General features: G+C 39.3%; 1 protein-coding gene across 2 annotated transcripts; it reads left to right on the forward strand.

The window, feature by feature from the left end:
* The first annotated feature begins 39 nt into the window (after positions 1-39).
* On the forward strand, positions 40-21590 carry LOC106052184 (28S ribosomal protein S10, mitochondrial-like). 2 transcript variants are annotated; one of them, XM_056025105.1, is made up of 6 exons: positions 40-165; positions 15618-15686; positions 16727-16845; positions 17072-17180; positions 18223-18312; positions 20914-21590. In XM_056025105.1, the coding sequence occupies exons 1-6, from the start codon at positions 109-111 to the stop codon at positions 21001-21003; spliced, it is 534 nt and encodes a 177-aa protein (XP_055881080.1). In that variant the 5' UTR covers positions 40-108; the 3' UTR covers positions 21004-21590. The 2 variants fall into 2 exon arrangements, with proteins under 2 accessions (XP_055881080.1, XP_055881081.1); XM_056025106.1 differs by lacking the exon at positions 40-165 and adding an exon at positions 15161-15215.
* The last annotated feature ends 216 nt before the right edge of the window (positions 21591-21806 follow it).

A 21806-nucleotide genomic window follows, 5' to 3' on the forward strand; every position in this document is an offset into this window, starting at 1 on the left:
ACTTTGACTGTATATTAATTATTTGTGTCATTAAGTTTAAACAAATTTAAAAAAAAAAACAAATGTAAATATAAAAAGCTGGAAGGCAGCCGTATAATACAAACAAAAATGGCTGCGCCCTTATTGAGGTCATGTAGGTTAGGAGCAAGCTTATTTACCGCAAAGGTTTGACATTTTTAGAATTAAGAATGCTATTGCAAAACTTGAAATAACTAGATCTAGGACCATTCTAGCGTATAGAATAATAAGCTTAATTCATATTGTGTTTCAAAATTTGTTGAGGGTAGTAAATAAATAATAGTTATATAGACTCTAGTAACTAGTAGATTCTTATATTAGGCACACCGTATTCGGGAACTATGTCTAGATCTAGGTCAAATTTTTATTTTATTTTTTTATTTGGTGACGGTTTAACTTACAAAAAAACTGAAAGCAGATTCTTATTCTGCAACTAAAGGACTATAAAAATAGCTGTGTTTCTTTGAATTACCACTCATAGTCAAGATTTTATTTTAAAATAAATCAGGTCACTTCATGCTCCTATAATAAACGCAGTTTTTGTGCTTTCTCCTTTAGCGCACATCGAGCACCGTTAAGAAACACCAATATATTATTGCTAATAAATTATATCTGTGTTAATTAAAAATTATTTAGATTGTATTAAAAGAAGTAGATTCACTTCTGCAATATGTATTTATAGTATATTGCCTCTCTCTCTCTCTCTCTCTCTCTCTCTCTCTCTCTCTCTATATATATATATATATATATATATATATATATATATATTGTCAGGTGGGTTTTGTCCTCGCGCTCATCTAGGGTATGATGTACTCCGCCGGGCTCCCCACCTGAGCAGGGTTTATTAACTTTATGCCGGGGTTATAATTTAGCCTTGGCTCGTTTGCCTGGGCACCCCTAACAGTCTAGTAATCAATTTATGCAATAACTATCTAGGAACGAATAAACCAACTATTAACGTATACTAGTGAATAACAATATTGCATATAACAACAAAGGTTTAATGAGTTAATGATATATATGATATTATGAGGCATACATTGTGAATAAATATCAATGGCAATTACAGATTACATTCAAAGGGCTATAGCACACCTTAATCTCAGTGCCATAGACAATCAGGCCTCACAACGCCAACGGGCAATAGTCAACTACAAAGCCTACAACTCAGACTTGACTCCAGCAGAGTCCCAAGCCTGCGTTCCCAATACTGGGGAATAACACCACACAGATAACTCAATCTCAAGGCACACCAAGAGAACACAAAGAGACTCATCTCAAGGCACAACAAGAGAACAATGACACCAATATAGCGCATCCTTAGAAACAGAACTAACAAGACCTTATGGTGCTCAAACGAAAATACCCTACCAGATGCGCACGACATCCCCCCTCTCCCCTTAACTGGATCTTGCGAAAACAAGTCCAGTCTTCAAAAAAAAAAAATTGAAAACTGAAGTATATAGACAGCAAAAGGAATTAGGAAACATTGCCAACATTGAAGCCGAAGAATACAACCTTCATAAAGTCAAAATTACATAATTATTCACATAGATGATGTCGCAAAGAACAACATCCATCATAAAACTATTATAACATTACAATGCATAATAAAAATAAGCAGTACATATTACATACATATTCATACTTATCAAGCAATAGCTATAATAAAATAGTCATTTTGTGCGAATCACACCAGTCTTGAGCACAAGTCTGCAAGTATATTGTCCTCTCCTTTTATGTGACACACGTCGAAATTGTAGTCCTGGAGCATCAGCGCCCACCTCGTAACACGGTGGTTCGTAAAGTTCGTGCTCCGGAGGTAAGCCAAGGCCTTGTGGTCTGTCTGAAGGTGAAACGTCGTTCCCCTAAGGTATCTGTCCAGTTTTCTAATGGCAAATACAATAGCCAAGCCTTCTCTCTCGATGATGGAATACCTCTGCTCCCGAGGCAACAACTTGCGACTCACATACTTGACGGGATGCAGAACACCTTTCACGCACTGACTCAATATACTGGAGATTCCTTTGTCCGAAGCATCGGTCTGAAGAAAAAATGGCAATGAAGGATCAGGCAAACGAAGAATGGGGTACCTACACAGATACGCCTGCACCCTGCTCAAAGCCTCCGCGCACTCATGATTCCAGTGCCCCTTAACAGACCGACCCCGACACAATAGATCAGTAAAAGGGTACACTAGATCAGAGAATCTCGGTATGAACCTGCCGTAATAATTCACCAACCCAATGAGGCTACGAATCTCCTTTTTTGTTGTGGGCGTTTTAAACTCTAGAATTTTCTTAACATTACTAGGATCAGGCTTAACAACCCCCTGCCCTACATTATGTCCAAGAAACTTAACATTAGTAAACCCCACTTCTAATTTGGCTGGCTTTAACGTAAAACCATTTTCCCTAAGAGCGCCGAAAACATTACGGACACTTTTCAAATGTGTATCCCAATCTTCACTGAAGATACATATATCATCGAAGTAAAATAAAACGTTTTGCAAACCTTGCAGCATACGTTTAACGACCCTATTAAAATGATTTGGGGCCCCACTTAACCCAAAAGGTAAATAGTGAAACATATAATGTTCCCCCAATACACGAAAAGCTGTGTATGGTTTACTTTCCTCACTAATGGGAATCTGCCAGTAACCTTTAGTAAGATCAACTAAAGTAAAATATTTGGCCTTATATAATTTGTTGAACAACTCCTCCTGCTCAGGTATCACTTCAGCCGGGATCTGAGTTACATTATTAAGTTTTCTAAAATCTATACATGGTCTTAACGACCCATCTTTCTTTTTAATAATGACTACCGGGGCTGCATATGGCGAGTTCGTGGGACCAATTATTCCCAACTCAAGCATACTGTCAACTTCTTGCTTAACTTTATCCCTCATATGTATGGGAACCGCGTATGGCTTTAGTGCAATGGGCTTTGTATCTGTTAACGTAATAGAAAATTTCTCTACCTTTGCTCTACCAGGCGAATCTGAAATGATATCCCTAAACTCATTTAGAACATCATCAACCTGATTTCTCTGCACAGAACTAAGATCGGGGTTTATTTTGACCTGCGCCAAGATATTCCCGTCTGACTTCTGGCTAACTTCCAACGTTGGAATGTTAGGCAGCGCATCTTCCTTAGACAACCCTTCAGTATCTGCGTCTTCGTCGCTCACGATAGACACCATATTGGCTGATAGAAACTTATTTTCATCACCAATAGTATTAATACTAACTACATCATCTACTTTCCCTACCCGACAATGATACTTCATAAGCCTATTAATATGGTACATTTTCAGCTTCTCGTCCTTCTGTACAATAAAGTTAAACTTTGACATTTTTCTGACAACCTTATACGGGCCCTGCCAAAATACAGACAACTTATTTTCTCTTTGTGGTTTTAAAACCAACACACAATCTCCCGCTTCTATGTCCCGATTGGATGAATACTTGTCGTACTGGACTTTATATTTTCTTTTATTTACTTGGTCATTTTCACTAGCAATAGCGGTAACGACAGACAACCTTTCTTTCAAGTCCAATAGGTAGCTAAATACATTTGTACACTCCGTTTCTTCTTCCCTATTTGTAAAAACTCGTTTTAAAATAGACAATGGACCCCTCATTGGTCTACCATAGACAACGGACCCCTCATTGGTCTACCATAGACAACGGACCCCTCATTGGTCTACCATAGACAACGGACCCCTCATTGGTCTACCATAGACAACGGACCCCTCATTGGTCTACCATAGACAACGGACCCCTCATTGGTCTACCATAGACAACGGACCCCTCATTGGTCTACCATAGACAACGGACCCCTCATTGGTCTACCATAGACAACGGACCCCTCATTGGTCTACCATAGACAACGGATCCCTCATTGGTCTACCATAGACAATGGACCCCTCATTGGTCTACCATAGACAACGGACCCCTCATTGGTCTACCATAGACAACGGACCCCTCATTGGTCTACCAGAGACAACGGACCCCTCATTGGTCTACCATAGACAATGGACCCCTCATTGGTCTACCATAGACAACGGACCCCTCATTGGTCTACCATAGACAACGGACCCCTCATTTGTCTACCATAGACAATGGACCCCTCATTGGTCTACCATAAACAATGGACCCCTCATTGGTCTACCATAGACAACGGACCCCTTATTGGTCTACCATAGACAAGTTGAAACGGAAACACACCAGTTGTCTCATTAGGAACTTCCCTAAATGCAAACAAGGCAGTAGTTATCTTTCTATCCCAGTCCCGTGGGCTATGTTGGGTGACCTTCCTAAGGAACGACTTCAAAGTCCCATTTAGCCTCTCAATTTGACCATTCGAGGAAGGGTGAAACACAGTAGAGTGCACCGGTTTAATTGAGAAGAACTCACACACCTGGTTATACAGTTCGGAGGTAAACTGACCCCCCTGATCCGACAATATTTCACAAGGCTGAATATGGTGGTTAGTGCCTCGATTACCGTCTCTGTATTTATATTACTTAGTGGAATAGCCTCCGGCCATCTTGTAGCAATATCCACCAAGGTTAAAATAAACCTGTTTTTATTTTCTGATAGCTCCAATGGGCCAACAATGTCAATGGCCACCTTAAAAAATGGGGTGGAAATCACATTCATACGACCCAGTTCCACTCTGTCACAACGACGTGGTGTTCTAGCTTTCTGACACACATCACACGATTTCACAAACTCTTTCACATCCCTGTCTAAACCTTGCCAAAAAAAAATATTTATAAATTTTGCCTTTCGTTTTCCTTATTGAAAAGTGACCCGCTAGCATACTCTCATGCGCCGTTCTTAACACAAGCTCCCTCTTAGACGACGGTACAACTAACTGTCTCTCTTCCTCACCACATTCTCCCTTAAATACTCTATACAACAATCTATCAAATACTTTAAATTCTACACATCCATTCTTCTTATTATCCACACAGTTATCTACCTGCCGCTCCCAGAGATCTTTCAACGACGGATCACTCAATTGCTCACGTAAAAAGTCATCACTCGTACCTAGAACATCACGACAATCTTCCAGCACTCCACTGTCATTCATAACACTGTCATCAGTTTCTCTCTTTTTCATCGCCCTAGTTACAGCAGCACAACCAAGCTGACTGCCACCGTTCAATTCTATATTCCCAATAATTAGGTCTGCCACTGGATCCCTAAAACATGCTACCACAAACTTACCAACAATATATTCAGTCTCAATGTAAACGCACGCCAAGGGGTAATCTCTCACTGTCCCATCAACAAGTTTCAACCTATAACTTCCAGGAATCATATCATTCTTTCCAACTAACGACCTCCTAATACCTATCACGCTTGAACCAGAATCTTTCAGCACAGACACAACTTTACCATTTACTCTACCACTTTCAAACTTCAACTTGCCTACCGATCTGTCACGCAACGATTTATCCACATAAGATAATGTTTCTTTTTTACAAGGGGAAAAAATATCAAGACCCTTTCCTAGGGAACAATTGCAACAATTTTGCACATCATGTGGACCACTCAGTCACCTGTATCTAATCGGTGGGCCAAAGGTTCTGTTGTTATAGTTGGGTCTCGGTGCGTACGCCCCTGTACCACCTGACCTTCCGTATCCGTTATCAGGCGGACGCCCCTCAACGTCATAACTTTGCCGTCTCGTGCTCGTGCCGCGGATTCTGCGCCCACTACCATCAAATTGCCTCCGATAACGCCCTAATGAAACATTTCTATTTGGGTGGGAGTTTGCAGGGGTTGCGGGTGCTTTCTTAGACCTTCCATCCGCAACAGGGATGGAGTTCGCTACTGGCGAACGTTGAGGGCATTCAACTGACTTGTGGCCTTTCATGCCACACCCGAAGCAAACAATCACTTTTCTTTCAACGGCCGGGCCACGATTCACTGCTTCGCCACACGCCGCCGCCACATAAACACTTTCTTCTTTAGCAAGCGACGCCCCCGAATTCGCGACTTTAAACCCCTCTATAATGTCTAACATGTTCTCCACAGTGTTTTGCTTGTTTAGAACAAGTTGTCGATAGACCTCCCCTGAAACATTTTCAAGTATCCCGTCTTTAATCAAGAGATCTTTGATCTCATCTACTGTCTTTCCTACCTCGGCCATTTTACACCAGTTGTCCAGCGCGGTCCTCCGCTCAGTCACATACCCACGGAAGTCATTCTGCCGTGGTTTGACCCGGTGGAACCTTTTGCGGCATGTCTCCGCATTGATGTCTGCGTGGCGGAGAAGTGCCGTTTTGACATCCTCATACTTGTCGCTGAGGAACAGACTGTCCCTCAACATAAAGTTTTTGAGAGGTGTCGTCAGTTTGTAGGATAACAGTAGGGCCCACTCTTTACTCTCAATCTTACACCTTGCTGCCACGGCCTCGAAGTGCGTCAGGTACGCCAGAAGATCGTCCTCTTCCTTCATGCCTTGGAAGTTCTTGTCTAGCCTGTCCAAGACACTCTTTTGTCGCACCTCAACTGCCTGACCTACCACTGCACCTGCCTCTGGCGCCGACTTCTCTTTAAGCCTTGCCAACTCCAGTTCATCTTTTCTCTTGAGCTCTTCTCTAGCATCTCTCTCCTTCCACCTCTCATGTTCCTCACGCCTGGCCTTCTCCTCCCGTTCATGTCTAGCGACTTCATCTGCCTTCGCCTCTCTTCTCAACCTCTCTTCCTCTGCCTTCGCCTCTTTTCTCAACCTCTCTTCCTCCGCCTTCGCCTCTTTCTTCAATCTCTCCTCTCGCTCAAGCCTAGCCGTCTCTCTATCAAACTCCTCCTTCTTACGTTCAAACTCCTCCTTCTTAGCTCTCTCATAGTCAGCCTTCTGCTCTGTCACATACCTCTCCAACCTCTCACCATCATACCCGAGAGCACGGCCGTCACTGATGAACTGGGCGGTTAGAGTCAACCTTGTCTCCATCACACAGACTATTAAATAATACTTACAGTCTAACTATCGCTAACAAAAACCAAAGTTAGATCATAGAGATAAAAGGGAAAAAAAATATATATTATTTCTTAATTACAACGGGCTAACTGAAATCACGGGCGCATCGACAAAAACAGGGCCAAGGACTTATCTGCTCAGTATCCCGCGTCGGAAGAAAATCGCCTCACTCCAGGCTCCGCAGAAGAGAAAAGCCACAGACAACCAAAGCCACTGGAGCAGACCAACGGTTCTAACTTCAGGACGGTTCCGGTACACCAGCCAGCAAGACACACAGTTTCAGGTCGATCCCTTCGACAGGCACTCGATCCACTCACACGTTGCCGCTCAGAGTCAGAGGATTCAGGCGTTGGTGACAATAAATAAAAGAACAGGTTACAATAATTTCAAAGAGTAACTACACACTCTAAGTTTCTCGATACATATTGTGAACCAATCCCATTACGCAAAATACAACGAATGCTCTTCTAATCTATTTAGTGCTGCACAAAAGCAGACCGCTTTAACATCATAACTGTATTTACTGATCACTTTAAAATATACAAAACATATCCATTATGTATCTGCATTTTATACTGGCCCTAGCGGTCAAATCAAGGACACAGAGGTCACAACGTTGACATTTACATATTGTTTCCCAGAGCCCCCATTTCTGTCAGGTGGGTTTTGTCCTCGCGCTCATCTAGGGTATGATGTACTCCGCCGGGCTCCCCACCTGAGCAGGGTTTATTAACTTTATGCCGGGGTTATAATTTAGCCTTGGCTCGTTTGCCTGGGCACCCCTAACAGTCTAGTAATCAATTTATGCAATAACTATCTAGGAACGAATAAACCAACTATTAACGTATACTAGTGAATAACAATATTGCATATAACAACAAAGGTTTAATGAGTTAATGATATATATGATATTATGAGGCATACATTGTGAATAAATATCAATGGCAATTACAGATTACATTCAAAGGGCTATAGCACACCTTAATCTCAGTGCCATAGACAATTAGGCCTCACAACGCCAACCCACGCCAACGGGCAATAGTCAACTACAAAACCTACAACTCAGACTTGACTCCAGCAGAGTCCCAAGCCTGCGTTCCCAATACTGGGGAATAACACCACACAGATAACTCAATCTCAAGGCACACCAAGAGAACACAAAGAGACTCATCTCAAGACACAACAAGAGAACAATGACACCAATATAGCGCATCCTTAGAAACAGAACTAATAAGACCTTATGGTGCTCAAACGAAAATACCCTACCAGATGCGCACGACATATATATATATCATATATGCCTACCTATATAATCTATGTGTAGAAACAGACAGAAATAAATCTATATAATTATAGATGTATAAATTAATTATTATAATTTAATAAACATGATATTTTCAACTAGGCTACATGTATTCTCTGTCTCTTTCTTTTAATTCCCATCCAAGGACCCTCTTCTTTTCATAATTTGGATGTTCATTTTGTTACACCTTAACATCCCCTCCCTCCCTCCCATAGATGCTTATAATTCTTTTCATGACTCTCTCCCCCTTCCCTCCACTGCCTGTATGATAGGTTGTAACACTACACGGTTAGTGTAAACTATCCAACAGGCATTGGAGGGAAGGGGTAGAGAGTCATGAAAAGAATTATAAGCATCTATGGGAGGGAGGGGATGTTAAGGTTTCACAAAACGAACATCCAAATTATGAAAACAAGAAGAGGGGATCCTTGGATGGGAGTTAAAAGAAAGACAGAGAGAAAATACAAGTAGCCTAGTAGAAAATATCATGTTTATTAAATTAAAATAATTAATTTATAGCTCTATAATCTATATAAATTTATTTCTGTCTGTTTCTACACATAGATTATATAGGTATTTAAATAAATAAACTATATACGATATATATAGTCACGTAAACTAATACCCTACTTAGATCTATTATAGACTATTGTAGATTCTTATATTAGTTATAAGTTATAGACTCTAGACTACTAGAGGAGGTTCTTATATTTTGGACACTCCATCACATTCTCCGTCCTTGAACGCGTCACTTTTTTTGTTTGTAATTAATTTGTTTTTATGTTTGGAGCAAAAGTATGATTGATTCGGGACTGGGCATGTCCAATTTTAGATAAGTTCCGTTTTTCCAAAGCAGATGGCAGTTTTTTAGATTTTCTGTAACCATGTATGTAAAGCTTATCTAAAATTGGACATGCGCAGTCCAAATATAAAAACAAATGAATTATAAACAACAAAAACGACACATTTTTTGAAGGAGAATGTGATGCGCTGTGCCTTTTATAAGAATCTACTATATAACTAGTATAACTGGAATTTTTTTACTGTGGTGTTTCCATGGGCGTAGCCAGGATTTTTTTTCGGGGGGGGGGAGGAAATGTGATGTGTGTTTGGCGCGTTTTAATGTCTAGGGGATGATTATTTTTAAAGCTATCACACTCCAACCTATCAGCATATGTATCGGGAGCAGACACGCAACGAGACAAGCAATGAAAGATAGATACAAAAGTTAAAATAAAAGAATATTTATTTACATAAATATACATATAAGAATAAAAAGGGGGACGGTTTGCTTCTATCTCTAAATAATACTAGCTTTGATCATCACTCTTGCACCTAATAAGAGAGTATGTCACTTTGTCCTCTGACTTAGCTGGTTTTTCCTGTTGATGTCGCAGCTGGCTGCGTCCTGGCTTGAGGTTCTGCAGCTGGAGGTGGCGCTCTAGCGGATAGAGGGTTGCCGGTGATATAGTTCTTGTGGAGTTTCAATCCCAAAATCTAATATCTGTAGTGGGCACAGTAGGGCGGGTGGCCGGCTACCGTGGGCACAAATGTACTGCGGGCAGAGCGGATCTGCCTGGGCAGCGTAGTGAACAGGATATGTCCAGTGAGTTGCAGAGGGTTGGCGTAGCTATGACGTCTCGCACAGATCTGAATCTATAGGGACGTCGCACCTAATAGCTCGGCAGGTGGGCTGTCGAATAGGCAGGCAATGCCGATAGCGCCAAGTAATAGAGTTGAGTGGATCTCAGTAGGCAATGGCAGTGCTGAATAGCACTAAGCACAAAGATAGTAGGTGATTCTTGATATCAAACAAATAGGTGATTAATCCAGTAGATAAATAGGCACCTAAATAGGCAGACACCTGAGGGAGGCTGCGGATAAATAAAGACAAGTTAGGACATGTCTCTCATGCATCTTATCGATGCCCTCGACTGAGGTGCATTCGTCAGATTGGTAAAATTGCTTTTGAGCACAAAAGGGGAGATGATGACAAATGGGATTTGGAATAATAGATGGCTGATAGTAGCAATATAAAAATGTACATAAAAGGGAAAGTAATAATATAAAATGTACATAGAAGGGGAAATAATAATCTCAAATAAACAACACAGGTGGATAGAGAAAGAAAAGGGGGGGGGGTTGAATTGGGCGGTGGTCAGCGACCCTGACGGTATGTTTACATATGACCGTCGATCGAGAACAATGGAGTGCGCTTGAATGGAGAGGGTGTCCGTTCAAGCGGCGCAACTCTAGTCAGAGTAGGATGAATACAGGGGAGAAAATTCATTACAGGGGAGATAATTCATATCTCTTTTCTAGACGCAGTATCAGTGTGCTAGTAAAATTATCAAGGCGACCAACCGAGATAAAGGAAATAAAATAAGATGTACAAATATATACATGGTTGCATCAACGATCAATTGAGCAACGTAGCATTAATAGATTAATGCAATACAAAACAAATACATAGGACATGTTTATGTTCTCTACTTACGCCAGTGAGAAATACACAATGCACTAATTAAATATAAGTGAAATAATAAAATACACATGATAATATCCAATGGAAATAGCACAAAAGTAATTAAGATGGAACTTGTGATTAAGTTTGGCTTACCACCAGGTATTCCTCTAGGAGTAAGAATAAATGATATAGTCCAGACTCGATAGCTCAGCTCGAATGAGAAAGAGAGAGTCTGACTTGATTTAATTTACCTTATATACACCTGGAAAATGCGAGCGGAAACAGGAAATGTCCTAGGCTTAGAATTATCTTACACGTGGGTGAGGCAGACTTGAGATGGGAGTTGCACATTGGGAATGTCAATGGGCGTGTTTGTCCTCGTGGTCTCCTAGATCAAAGAGAGACGTGGGAGAAAAGGGGGGGGTGACTTGCATTCCACACAAGGTGGTGTCCACTGCGCCCGTCAGACATCCGGCCGGTACGATCAAAGAGAATGTGGGTATCTTTGCCCCGGTCAAGGTAAGATAAGTCGAAAGACGTGGCCTAGCTATCTCCAATGTGGTCAACTAAGTCTAGCCTGGAGGGAAAAAGGTGGGGCGGGTGAAGAGTTTAGGGGTAGGATGGGGAAATAATTAAAAATAAAATAAATAAATAATGAAAAATAATAATTAATGCTGTGATAATTTTGAGTGACTCTGACAGCGAGTTTTTGACTTGTCACATACGCCGCCGCCAAGATGGATCTATCGCAGAAGATCCATAAAGTGCGAGCAGACTGATGTCACTCTAACTTAAAGATCAGTTGTTATCACAGCATTAGAAAAAAAAATCTGGGAAAAATAAAGGGGTATCCATGCCAGGAGGAGAATCTGTCCAAGTCTGTCCGTGGTCTACTTTCCGTCCCTGAGTATGTAGTCACCTGGGTGAAACATTTGGGGTTGCTTGGGAGAGTAGATTGGGCGACTGGGTGAGTAATAATTCCTTCCTGGGGCGGATTGGGGAGCGTGATTAGGGCTTAGGCGGGGTGCCCAAGGCACGTGTGCACGTTGGGGCTTACCTCCGAAGCCGCTGTGAGGCGCTTCTTCACGAGAGTAAGTAGTCAGCTTACCTCGGTATCGTCTGACACGATCAATGTCAGGGAAGAGTGGCCTGATAAAGAATGTGGAGTTCTGCCGGAGAACGTCCCCACGAGTGCTATAATTTGGCTTACGTCGTGGCTTCCTGACACGGTCAATGCCAGGGCATGGTTGATGATGAATGGTGGCTGAGGAGCCATGTTGAGAAGAGTTTTCACGAGCGCGAGGGTTCGGCTTACCTCGTGACTTCCTGACACTATCAATGCCAGGGGGAGGTTGATTCGGAATGGTGGCTGAGGAGCCATGAAGAGGAGTGAGTCCGCGAGAGCAAGGGTTCATCTTACCTCGGGGCATTCTGACACTGTCAATGTCAGAGGAATGTTGCTTAATTTTGGCTGAGTAGCCTGGGTCAAGTAGACCCTCACGAGTGCGCGGGCACACTTTAACTCGTGACTTCCTAGCAGTGTCAATGCCAGGGCAAAGTGGTTTGAGCTTCGCTGATGAGTCGGGACTAGGCGTATTAGTGTGGCGACCAGGGCTTCCAACCGGCTGGTTGCTGCCATGTTTCTGCTTCGTCGATCTACCGACGGGCAGAGAAAAGTATGGCTTGTTGCCTTCTCCAAGAGGGACATATTTGGAGCCTAGAATGAAGTCGTACGTTGGCGTGTCCATGACGGCTGCGTCAATGGTGCCATGTACGTACCTGCACTCTACGTGGACCCTAGCAATAGGAAGAACCTTTGGAGGAATCTCACGATCAATGGACTGAATCGTCACAGTTCTATCTGTGAGATCAGCCGGATCAACCAGTGCTCTGCAGATAACTGAACTTACAGCACAGCCTGTGTCAAATAGGGACCGGACGTACCGCCCGTTAACCAGAATGGTCTCTATCCCGGGGGAAGATGAGACAGGGTGAGGAAGTATCGGTAGGACTTCCGTTTTCGTAGGGCCAAGGGAGTGTGTTCAGGGGCCACAATCAGTGTTGATATGACGTATGGGTTTCGCGCTGTTCTATCAGTCCGTGTTTGCTGATTAGACTCAGAGGGTTTGGGGACCGCGGTCATGACTGAAATGCGCTGTGAGGCCTGCTGCTTTTGGCGGTTGGGTTTGTGGCTACCCATGCTGTCGTTGCAGTCACGGTAGGCACGGTTAGTTTTGTTGCCACGCGTGCTGTTATTGCAGTCACGGTGGGCTTGGTCGTTCTGGTTATGACGAGGCTTACGTGCTGGGTAGTTGCAGTTTTTGTGCAAGGCTGGTTGTTGGATTGGTGCCTTTTTAGGTTGGGGTTGGCTTGGGGACATGGGCTGAATTGGGGCGTCGCAGTTTGCAGGACTATTAGACTGAGCAGGAGGGTTGGGCTGGGTAGACAATGTGGAATCATCGAGAGGAGGGATATCAGGTATGAAAGCTTCATCCTTGGCAGCAACTTCTGTGTCCGTTTGGGTAGTGTACCCGCTTTGGATGTGAGCCGTGGTTTTACTCTCCTCTGCTTCCTGGTCTTGTCTTGCCGGTGTGATGTTCAGCTCGAAACTCTGCGGTCTATAGCGCTGTCTGATTTCTAGTGTTTCCTGTCTAATCGCATTCAATGCCAACTCATGCTCCCTTGCCAATCTCCTTTCTTCCTCTTCATCTTCCTTTCTTTTTTCTTCCTCTCTTTTCAGCGCCTCAAATGGGGGGAAATTTTTTTTTATATGTATTTATGTGTGTGTGTGTGTACATATTCTTTATTGCAGTTTGACCCTTCATTCTTTCAGAAGAATGTGCCATAGAATAGGTTCTTCCATCAATTAGTGGGAAAATTGTAGATTCCCCGCCGTTACTAGCAAGGGGGTCTGGGGGAGCGCTAGGAGCTCCCCCAGCGCGGGGCAAAGCCCCGCCGCCAAGCACTATTTCTGGTATTGAAAGCCAACAAAATGCATATTCTGAGGTATCTACACTGCATTTTCCTGCTATTAAAAAGTTTTATTTCTAAAACCTAATGTGCTATTCTTACTGACTTAGACCCTCCCGCGCCGTTTGGCGAATACCAGTTCGGCATAGGATTTCCTTGATTTAAACCCGATCTCTATAACTGACTCCTAAAATCTGTCTTAGCCATCTTTGTTGAGCCACATTTAGTGTTTTTCAATTTCGGCAGATGACTATTCACTGCAGTTTATTAAGGGAGCCCTGCCACTGGTAAAAATGTGTAACCTCTCTTGAATACGCTCTTGGAATTAAGTGACTGTAGTTTGCTTTAGATTTTATATCGAAAAGAGAAGTTTTATCGTCAAAATCATCTAAAGGGGTTCTAAACTTTAAAAAAAACGCCATCTGTAGAAGAGGGGTTTTAAACTCAAAACCCCCGATTGGATTGGCTACGCTCAAATAATTTTAGTGTGTAATTTGCTTTTTTTTTATATATTGAAGAGGTCTTTTTTAGCATCAAACCCCTCTAAATGGGGTTTAAACTCAAAACCCCTTTTGGCAACGCTCATAGCATTTTGAGTGCGTAATTTGCTTTTATGTATATTGAAGAGGTACTTTTTAGCTTCAAACTCCACTGGAGGGGAGTTTAAACTCAAAACCCCTTTGACTACACTCGTAACATTTTGAGTGTATAATTTGCTTTGTTTTTATTATTAAAGAGGTATTTTTTACCTTCGAACACCGCTGAAGTGGGGTTCAAACTCAAAACTAAGTCAAAACCCATTTCTATAACTTTTTTGAGTGAGTAATTAGCTTTTTTTTAATTTGAAGAGGGGTTTATCGTAAATTTTGGAGGGGGTTTTAAAATCAAAATCTCCCTTAACTGTGCTCTTGGAATTAGGGGATTTTCGTTTGCATTTTTTTTTTTGTTTCGTTTTATAGAAGATGGGAAGTTAACTGCAAAAAAACCCAAGTAGGGGGTTTAAAACTCAAAACCCCTGGTAGGGGGTTTAAAACTCAAAACCCCTGGTAGGGGGTTTAAACTCAAAATCCATGGTAGGGGGTTTTAAACTCAAAACCCCTGGTAGGGGTTTTTAAACTTGAACCCCCCTGGTAGGGGGTTTTAAACTCGAACCTCCCTGGTAGTTGGTTTTAAACTCAAACCCCCCTGGTAGGGGGTTTTAAACTCAAAACCCCATTGGTTGTGCTGGGGCAAGTGATGGTTTAGTATTAAAATCTCACCTAAAATAAACAAAATCAAAGCAAAAAATCATTCACTAAATTCCGACCCCCCCCCCCCCTCCAAGGGGAGAATTTCATTTCGGGGGGGGGGGGGTTGAACCCCAAAACACCCCCCCCCCCGGCTACGCCCATGGGTGTTTCAGGTGCTACAGTAAAAAAATTGTTGGACACCATGTCTGGAGGGAGGGGGGAGAGGAGAAAGGTGGATAACAGCTTAAAGATAGGTCTTATAACTAGACGAAAAAGCAAAAAAAAGTAATTTATTCTGAAAATAGCAATTGAAAATTTTATTAGTTCATGTTCTCATATCAAAAAGTCAAATAATTTGCTTTTTTTTTCTTAGTATTTACATTCTTATTATGATTTTGAGTGCTAGACTCTGCTAGGTAAATAACTTGGAAGGCCTCTAAATAATATAAATAACAATCGGACCAAATAAAGATTTAACTACATGAACATTATGTACCATTATCTTGTAATATCAGTTTTAAAGCTTTATTAAACTGTTTGCAATTTAATTTATTTTCTGCCTTGAAAGTTTTTTGAGTTTTGTTTAAAATAATCAGTAGGCAACCTTCTTTTGAAATGTTTTTTTTTTCTCTAGTGCCAGACAACCAACCAGGTTTCTCAATATTCAACTAGCGAGTCACTTGTGACATCCACGGGAAAAAAGGTAAGCCTATACAGGGACTCTGCAAAACAGTAGATGTTACTAGGTTCTGATCACTTTGTATTTCAAATTTGTCTTTTTTTAGCTGCTATTGATTTTGTGCTTTTTGTCTTTAAGATTTAGTTTTCTCAAAAATCAAAAGAGTTTTTAAAAATTGATTTCATCATCGCCTGTATCATACACACAACTGGTGCAATGGCAACTTTAAATGTTATGAAAGTGAACACCCTTTGATTTCTAAATTAACTATGCTAATACCCTTCACCATATTAAATATTAAAAAGTCTCTCTTTATAAAGTATTGATAAATACAATTAATGGGTAAAGATACTGTTATATCTTTCATAACGCATACATAATTTAATGGTATTTGTGTGTCAAATCAATGTTAATTTTAAAAAATTATTAAATGTCAGTTATGTGTTATTGGTTTAACATAATCTTTAATTCATACACTTTTGTTTTCAAAAACTTAGTATGCATGTTATTAGTATTATATATATATATATATATAAGTAGGCCTATTATAAGTAAATAAACATTTTAGAAAGAAAATTTGAAAGTCAAATTGTTTACAGAATTATCTGTGGATTCAATAATGTTGGTGTTCATGTATAGCAAAATCTGAGAGTATGGCCAAAAGTGTGACCTCCATTGAATTAGGGGCCACATTTTTTAGAATCTTAATTACTTTTTGATATAATAGCTGGACAGCTATAGAACAAGATAAAAGTCAATATTTTCTTTTCCCCCCCAGGGTTCTACAAGCATTCTGGTACTAGCACTTACAATTAGAATTTCTTTTTCATTTTGTGTACACTGGTTTCTACATACACTTGTTAAGTGCAAAATATAGTGTTAAATTACTAGATGATCTTAAAAGACTACACTGAAACCCATTTAATCTGTTCAACCATACCAGTCATCATTATTATTATTGAATCAATCACATTTTGATGAAGGGTTTTAAATTCATGTTTGTATTCATGTATTCGTTTTGTATGCAGTAATGAAATTAAGAGTTTGGGTGTTGGCTTTTTTAGGATGAGCTTTACAGACAGTTAACTCTTGAGATCAAAGGTCATGACAGTGCCATTCTCAACAGTTACCAGAAGTTCACAGCGATGGCTGCTAAAGAGCTTGGTGTTAACATTGTGAGCATGTAAGAATAGAAGATAGATCTATACACTTTTAACTCATTATAAAAACTGTTTTACTGTTGAAAATTAGTTGTTGTTTTTTATAGTTGTGCATTTTTTTTATTGGGCATTAATTATGGTGGGATGTTTTCTGGCATGTCAAGGGGAAATTGTTTACAACATTAACTGATTTCAACTTGCTTTATTGTTAAAGTATTATAAGATTCAAAATATTTTTTTTCCTGACAGGTATGATCCACCTCGCATCTTCACAAGAATGAGTTTGATGAAATCAGTATTTGTCCACAAAAAACATTTCCACCAATATGAAATGAGGACTATGTATAAAGTTTTTCAGGTAAAGTTTGTTGTTAAGTTTGCTTCAATTCTTGTGATTTTAAACTGTTCAGGAATGATTGTTTAATTGTAGTTTTATATAATCTAGATCCTCTAACTAGATAAAGGTGTCTAGTATTGTTATTGTATTTTACAAAACTACTTTGATAAACCTGGAGGTCACTGATTCAAAAGGCAAGCAAACCATCTGATTTATGGATTTCACTCGTTCATGAGTATATTTCTTTATATTTAGCTAAATACACATTTGCCCCTCAAAATACACATTTCTAGCTCTTGGAATACATATTTCCCTTTTGGGTTCTTGGCATCTCTGCTATTATCAGATTAAGTTATTATTTTGGCTACCTACAAAATAACCTTGATCTTTGTTTTATTATTGTTGACCAGAAGGGAAGTAACAATGAACCCTGTAAATGCTACACAATACTTTTACTCTCTGTATACTGAGGAGTAATGCCATTTGACAGTGTTAAAAGTGAATCACACATAATATAGGGTAATCTGTTGATAGACAAATACAAATGCCATTAAATCATACAATAAATAGGAAACAAATATAACAATCACCAAATTTAAACCTAATACCCACCCAAGACAAATAAATCTTACAATACAACACCCGAATCTTAACCACAAATCTAGGTCAATGACCAGCACCATACCCCAACCTGAACACTATTTTAAAACTAGTTAATGTTGTTGCGGTGCTAGTTTGCTTTCATCTGGAGGAACATTCGCACTGAAGACTTGAGCATTAGAAAGAATTAGAAAGCAATTACTAAGAAAAAAAAAGAAATGGATGATTTGACAAGAATGTCCTAAAGATTACTAGAAATTTTTTTACCACTAGAGTACAAAAAAAAAGTAAAATTTCCCCTTTCAGACCTTGCAATCTATAGGACAGATGATGTAAAGGTCATCTATTTCTAAAAAAAAAAAGCTTGGCAATATTGTATATTTTTCAACAATCCAAAAATGCACCATTTTTTAATTTGTATCTCATTTTATCAATAAGCTTAAATCTACTCTACATTGAACAGATAAAGCATATAACAGGGTCCACTGCCAGTACCTTCCTTGAATATATTCAAAGAAATTTACCGGAAGGAATGGCTATGAAGGTTACAAAGGTAAATATTTTTTTTATGACATTAGTATTTGAAATACTAAACAAATTATAAACCTTAATACTGATAAATAATGAACACATTTGAGTTAACTACAAATAAAAAAATACTTATGTTTTACTGATTTGTATCACCTACACATGACCATGGGTTCATCTAGTCATAAATGGATTCAAACTTTTAGCATGCTCAGTCCACTTAAGGGAGGAGTGGGTATCTAGGAGAAGGATTCCATGATGCATGTAGGCAACTCAGCAATGATTTTCAAACTAGAACCTTGCTAGGTTGCCAAGCAGTTGATGTCACTCAGCTACACAATCCAATACATCGTTGAAGACTTTTGTCTTAGGATTGAGTATTAAACATAAAATACAAATATACATTCTAAAGAGCATTATACATTCTAAGAGCAAAAAACCAAATAGATGTTCTAGTTGTCAAAGTTGTCAACGCCAGAAGTGGTAATGGTTCTAAGCTCACCATAACCTATAAAATGCTTCCAATGGCAAGCGTCTCAAATAGCCTCTGACATTTAAACATTACATGTGAAGTTTATATTAGAAAGTTGGATTTTACTTAACAGTTTAATTGCTAAGGGAACAAGAGTTCTTGTATCTTGTCTGTGATGAAAAAATGTTTCAAATGTGACCCAAGGGTCAAAGAATATTTCTAATGTTTAAGACCTTTATCATGTTTTTCTTGAATACATGTTACTAGTCGACCCGCATACACTGCTATTTGCTGGAAGTATTCATGTAGAAGTGTATTATCGAGCAGAGTGTATGACTGTGTATCTGTAAGAACAACAGACAGGGGGTCGCCATAGTTATCCCAATGTTCGCAAACTAAGCTTACAGCCATGTTGCGAAGTTTTAGAGCAACAATCTCCTCGATGACATTTTTCTAGAAATATGCGACTGATAGAAATAAACAGTTACCTGATGCAGGAATTTCGACTACATGGAAAGACCTGTTGACTCCACGAAATATATGTGAAGCAATGGCCATGGAAACGAAGGGCAATACAAGGGGCAAAATCAAAACAAAGCTACAGAAAAAAACATGCAACTATTTTAATGACACCAGATAAGACTAAGACTGCTTTATTGAGCCTTACGGAAATTTGTTGTGATTACAAGGACTCTTTTCTCATATAAAGACAACACAACAGAAAAATACACATAAATACAACAGACAACATAAAGAGTTCATTCAGCGACTACACACAGGTATCTTGGTGCATTTCATGTTCCCTGATCAATGAGTGGCGGTGATAGAGTCTGACCGAGTGAGGTACGAACGAGTTTTTGTACCGCTCCGTTCTTGTTTTGATTGACAGCAGTGGCCCACTTCGAGACGACCTGACGTAGTTCTGATGGAGCAGGTGGCCGTTGTCTTCCAAGATTTTTTCGATTTTTCTTAGGCACTTTTGTTCAAAAAGTTCCTTTAAATGTGGTAATGTTGTGAGTGTAATTTTTTATGCTTTTTTAATGATGTTTTCTAGACGTCGCAACAGTTTAGATGAGGCATTGCCTTGCCAACAAGTTATTCCGTATGTTAGCAGATTTTGTATAGTCGCGCCGTAAAAAGTCTCAAGGATCTTCTTGTTTAGTTTAAAGCTATTGAGTTTGTATAGAAAAAAGAGTCGCTGGGCTGTTTTCTTTGTCAGAGTTCCAAGGTGGTCTTCCCATGAAAGCTTGTTGTTGATGATAACGCCTAGATATTTATATGCCTTTACTTGTTCTATAGATGTAGTGTTTATTTGCAGTTCACGTCAGATATTGACGTGTGTAAAAAATACAAACATTAATGTAGTCAAATAAAGAATGTAAAAAGAGAAAGATTACTTGTTCTCCCCTCCCCTCTTTTTTTCTGATCTGTGCTCTCTGTCGCCACAAAAGTTAAATGGGGTAACTCTAGTCCGAGTTGCCAAATAAAAGAGTGATCTTTCCATGACTTTTTCATGGTGTCCCGCATGGTTGGGCCACAAAGAAAATTATATATTTGTTATTAGTTAGTTCTCAATGATCTAACTTGCAGCATTTAGGATTTTACTGAGTTTATTTTCATTGCTCAATGTTAACCTGATGATGTTTCACATTTATACTGAACTTCTTCAAGATATCTTTTATAGTTTCATCATTTTGTCATTTTGAACTAAAAATGCTTCCATAGGATTACTTTCCCAGATACACACACTCCAGGCTTTTGACTGTAGGCAAATGTCTAGTATACCTTACACTGGCTGTGACTTTGCCTAACTTAAACTATAAAAACTTAATCTTAATTTCTGATAGATAATTTTGTTTTTACTTGTTAAAGCCTTTAAAGCACCAATAAGTTAACCCAACATTTCACTTAATTATTACAATGTCAACATTAACTCTGGTAATGATACTAATAATTACTGTTTCTTCTATACATTTGTTTTTTTGGCCAGCCTCTTTGTAATATTTTTCTTATTAACTTATGCATTTTCATTGAAAGAGTATCAGATCAATAAAATCAGTAACATTATCAATGTTATTAGTTTGGCAACTTAGTTTACATTACAACCTACTTTTTTTTTTTTCAAATCTATCACTGCATTTTTTTAAATTCTAGATTCAGATTGAACAGCTTCCCAGTCACATTAAGCCTCCAGCAGACGCAGCCAATCAGATTCAAAGTTCACAGCAAACAACAAAGCACTAAATGATATAATTAATAATAGAACATTATTATTGTGTTTGTATAACATTATATTTTCTTGTGTGATTATATATAATGCCAACAAATATAATTGCAAATGATTTTCTGGTCTGTTTAAAGGTTGATTAATTTACATGACCTTGTTGCTGGGTTTATACTTGTAGAATATTACAAATATGTATACCTGTCTCCCTTTCCCTACTTGCACAATCACTTTAACGAAACCAATCATAAATAGGGAGGGTGGGGTGAGTCATTCCTTCTGACCTGGCTCCAGAAAATGCAGGCTCATGTTGTTCAACATTGTACTTGATATTAGCAGACTAGATAGTAGCCCTAGGCAAACAAAACTTAAAGACCATACTGATCTGTAGGCCACAGTTTGTTTTTGTTTCCCTCCAGTTTTTTGAGAAGAAAGAATAGAAATATTGTTTGTAAACAATTTGTCTGAAAAGTTAGGATTGGATATGTTTTTTGTTTTTTTTAATTATCTGTAAATGTTGTAATCTAAAACAACTCCATATTAATTTGAGTATTCTTTGATTGTTGAGCAAATGTGGCAATTAAAAGTAATTCAATTTTTGCTGTAATTTCTTTTTTATTTTGTTTTTTTTTTAGTAATAAATATTAATTAAATTAATCACATAAAACTATTAATCTGAAATTTAAAGCAATAGCAGTTTAGTAATCTTAAGATTCTATTTTAAAATTGTGACTTCCCCAGAAATTCAAAGTTCACAATAAACAATCTCATGTTTAGTTGTTAGATATTATTTATTGTTAGGCACCTCCGCACTGTGTCTTGT

Source organism: Biomphalaria glabrata, chromosome 3, assembly GCF_947242115.1.
Source record: "Biomphalaria glabrata chromosome 3, xgBioGlab47.1, whole genome shotgun sequence".
Classification (NCBI taxonomy): domain Eukaryota; kingdom Metazoa; phylum Mollusca; class Gastropoda; family Planorbidae; genus Biomphalaria; species Biomphalaria glabrata.

Bases quoted from the DNA above. Each gene is read 5' to 3' on its own strand.
- LOC106052184 (XM_056025105.1), top strand. From the start codon at position 109: ATGGCTGCGCCCTTATTGAGGTCATGTAGGTTAGGAGCAAGCTTATTT. The intron at 16,846-17,071 runs GTAAGAATAGAA...TTTTCCTGACAG, and splicing joins GGTGTTAACATTGTGAGCAT to GTATGATCCACCTCGCATCT. The intron at 17,181-18,222 runs GTAAAGTTTGTT...TACATTGAACAG, and splicing joins CTATGTATAAAGTTTTTCAG to ATAAAGCATATAACAGGGTC.